Source organism: Apis dorsata, unplaced genomic scaffold (assembly GCF_000469605.1).
Source record: "Apis dorsata unplaced genomic scaffold, Apis dorsata 1.3 scaffold_655, whole genome shotgun sequence".
NCBI lineage: Eukaryota > Metazoa > Arthropoda > Insecta > Hymenoptera > Apidae > Apis > Apis dorsata.
The window spans coordinates 401,623-405,679 of NW_006263844.1; the positions used below are offsets into that span (position 1 = coordinate 401,623).

Below are 4,057 nucleotides of genomic sequence, written 5' to 3' on the forward strand. Positions count from 1 at the left end.
AATTTTACCCGTAATACCCTTTGTCGTTCTTCCCAATCTGTTGTATTGTAGTTCTTGGCAAACATGTGATGGGCTAAAATTCAAATAAAATCGAGGTTTCGAACAAAGTTAGTCTCATAAGTTATTTCGATGGTTTATCGTTCGAAATAATAATTGCAAATAATTATAATGTCAAATCGTTATTCAAGTAATTATTTAAAGTAAAATTTTATTCGAAATTTTACTTAAAGATACGAGCAAAGTTATTTTCATAATTTACTTCAATGATTTATCGTTCGAAATAATAATAATGATAATATCGTTATAATAATAATAATTATAAATAATTGCAAATAATTGCAAATGATTATACGAAAAGCGAATAAACGTTATTCGAGCATTTAAATAAGTAATTATTACTTGAAGTAATAACTTTATTCGAAATTTTACTTTTTCAACCGGATTAATGGCCGACTAATAAAGTTAGCAAAAAGGATTTAAAGATGGGTTCAAACGTTTCGATATATCTTTCGTAATTAATTTCGCGTGATGATAAGTGTGTGAAAAGATAAAGGAGAGAACGCGTTAAATATTGGAAACGATTCAGTCGCAGGGGATCCCGCAATTATCCCGGAAGAAGAGAGAAGTGAAAGGGTGCAGCGATGGGGGTGTACGTGATAGGTTTGGTCGGTGTGATCGCGTTTTATGTGGCGGTGTTGGGTGTCGGTATTTGGGCGGCCGCAGTGAAGAAGAAAAAATCCCGCCACGGCCATGACGCTTTGATACTGGCTAACCGTGGCTTAGGTCCGATTCTTGGTGTCTTCACTTTGATCGGTAAGTTTTAAACAAAATTCTTTTCTGTATTCACAATATGAAATTCGAGTTGAATTCGAGCGATTGTATATATTCATTCGATTAGTCAAACGAGGATGTTCATTTGATAATATTGGAAATCAGTAGATTCAGACATTGTTGGATTGTAAAAGCTTGTTATAAATGTTGCAAGTTATAAAATAGTCAAATTAAGAATTCAATTAAAAATTGATCGTTTGCCTTGTATAAATAGTATTATCGAATTTTGTTCCTTCTGAAATTCATGGCTATGGAATCGAATATGATATTAATAATCCTGATGAATTAAATTATCAATTCTCAACTCTGTTCTCATTGAATCTATAAGTATCTTAATCATCTGCCTCATTGGGATTAGTGGAACGATATAATTTATTCAGAAATTACAATACTATTACAATATTATTCAATTTCAATATATACATATACATATTTGATTTTCTTAAAAAACAGACAACTATTCTTATATAAAATCTATTCTTATAAAATTTAAATTCCAATTTGAACAGAAGTAGATCAATATTTTTTAAAAAACTATTAAACTTAACAATCAGATTCGTCTTTATAAAACTTAATTTTTAACAAAAATATATTATTTAACATTTTAATTATTAATTATTAAACTCGAATATAATACTTCTAATGGGAAATTCTTTAGAATTATATGACATTTCCATGTGGTAATTCTATGTGTAAAAAAATATAGAATAAATCTTTTTCGTTAAAAAATTAATTTTTGGGAAAATTAATTTTAAAATTATACGATTCGCGCATTATAAATGTTCAATCTCGATACTTTAAAAAAGAATATAAACGATAAAATTTTATTCTATATTTTATTTATTTTCATACACAAAATAATCAAAACTATCAAAGAAAAATTCATTTATATTCAATAGGGAATTAATCAATTTCGCTTTCATTCGAAAAATTTTCAAGCATGATTTATTTTACCAACGGAGTTTCGCATGAAAAAATATTATTCTTTTTTTTTTTTTTTCAATTTATTTTTACATGCAGAATCATCATCCGCTATATCATGATTTCAGAAATATACCGCGTGCGTATCTTCTTTATTCTCTCCCCGATTCTTTGAACGAACATACGCGATGTTTTATCGACTGCAGGCACAGTAGGACACCGGGGAATCCAGGCTTTGTTGTCGCGTCAATCGTGTTTCTCATTTATCCCTAGTTTCCTCTTTTTATTTTTTCTCCCGTTCGCGCGTCTCCATTCCACATTTCCTGTATTCCTCCCCTCGTCACAACCGTTGAATCCATTCTAGAACCGCATTTCATTTATACACATCTACGCTCTAACCATACCCTCTCACCGTGGAAATCATTTTTGCATCCCTCCATTAGCTTAATAACACTAGGACGAGAAAATATGTCGTGGAAAATGCTTCGCTCGACCATAACTGTCCGTATTATGTTCTTTTTCTTCTCCCCCCCCCCTTCCCCTCGCCCCTCTCTTCGTTCGGTGAAGAATGAATGGTAAGAGCAACGATGGAGGGGATTTGCATGCGTTTCTGCGGTCTTCCCAATTGTTCCAGCGGCGTTCGGTCAGCCACGGGAAAATTTAGGTCGGGGGAATTGGTTTTATACCAGGAATAGTTTTAATTTTATGGTAGGATCGACAAAGGTCAAGTTGTTTTGGTAATTGATGAAATGAGATGAGATTTATTAATACTCTAATTTAAATTTACCTTTTGTTTATGATAATAAGATAAAAATAAATTGTCATGAATAATAGATGCATTTATAAATAATTATACGAGATATGATTAATTTAACGTGATAGAGAAAATAGATACAACAAGATTATAAATAGTTGAACTTTCGGTCCTGGATAAATAATTATTTATATACTCGTAGATATAATTAATAGATCACATACTTCTACACCATTTTTTCTCTAATTTCATAAGAAAGAAATAAAAGAAACGTCGCATTTCCTCGCCAGTATATAGTAACATGTTTATTAAGCTTTTACAGATGACCTCGCTCCCTAACATTTTCCCTCGAAAGAGCGATTTCTCGCTTAATCGAAGCCAACTAATCGAGAGATACAGCACGCGTTCTTTGCTCTTTTTCCACAGCCACGTGGGTCGGTGGCGCCTACATAAACGGGACCGCTGAATTGATGTTTACCAAAGGATTGGCCTGGTGTCAAGTGCCCTTCGGTTACAGCCTCAGTCTACTGTTCGGTATGCTACTAATCTTTCGACATTTATTCGCCAATGTTGCGGCGTGAGACCACGTATATGCAACGAGGACGTAAAATTCATCAATAATCGAAATAAATATTCCAAATATGATATCGAAACATTATATATATTCTTAATTGAAGCTAAATTTCTATCTAACACTTGGAAATATATATAAAAAACTTTTTAATTATTTTCATTGTAAATCAACGTGGTTATAACGTGGTCCACGCTACACGACACACGTAACCTTAATTTAGCCACGCATTTGATGAAGTATAGAGGGAGTGGAAGTAGATCGACGAGTATGAGATAATGAAACTGTCAAGGCCGAAGACATCCAAGGCTATTATATTTATCTTTTCTTCTCTTTCTCTCTTCTCATGCGATTCTGCATGCGAATTATTTGCATTCCGCGAAAATTACCTCGGAAGAGGGCTATTGTTGATAGCTTGGTAATTGTTATCTGAGGCGTGCTTTAGGAGAGTGGCATCGAGGAGTTTAACGGAGGAGGGATAAGAATAGGATTATATTATGATAGATATATCGTATTTTTTAAATATTCGTAAACAATTTTCTGAATAATTAAAATGAGGCAAAATTTAAATATAAAAAGTTCGATATTAAAATTTATATAAATTAAAATTTTTTTTTAAAAAAATTTCGCAATCGATATAATAATAAATAATAATAAAAATAATTGGAATAATTGTCGATCCTTTTTTCCAATATGATTTTTATAACGATAAAAATGAATGAACAAATGGTGAAAGATATTCTATTTTAAAATCGTCAGAAATGTAGATTAAAAATTTCTCATTCGGCGGAGAGAGTCTGGAAAATTCTCTGCTGAAATATTTTCCAGGTGAACGACCCAATCGGTGGTTCGATCGAACGGACACACATAAGCTCGATTTATTTGCACGCCGACGAATGCTCAAACCATTTTATCGCCAATTTTTTTTTTTTTTTTTTTTTTTTTTTTTTTTTTTTTTTTTTTTTTTTTTTTTTTTTTTT

General features: G+C 31.7%; 1 protein-coding gene and 1 long non-coding RNA gene across 4 annotated transcripts in view; one reads left to right on the plus strand and one right to left on the minus strand.

Annotated features, from left to right (window-relative positions):
- LOC102680018 (high-affinity choline transporter 1-like) overlaps positions 1 to 4,057 on the plus strand; it is a 19,015-nt gene that overhangs the window by 5,532 nt on the left and 9,426 nt on the right. For all 3 annotated transcript variants that reach the window (XM_006622018.2, XM_006622016.2, XM_006622017.2), the window contains 2 exons: positions 587 to 813; positions 2,933 to 3,040. In XM_006622018.2, coding sequence (XP_006622081.1) covers positions 642 to 813; positions 2,933 to 3,040 — 280 coding nt within the window. In that variant the 5' untranslated portion in view covers positions 587 to 641. The remainder of the gene's footprint in view (positions 1 to 586; positions 814 to 2,932; positions 3,041 to 4,057) is intronic.
- On the minus strand, positions 1,739 to 2,453 carry LOC102679923. Its single transcript, XR_422623.2, has 2 exons — positions 2,165 to 2,453; positions 1,739 to 2,112 (listed from the first exon to the last, which is right to left on the minus strand). It is a non-coding gene; the product is annotated as an uncharacterized LOC102679923 (long non-coding RNA).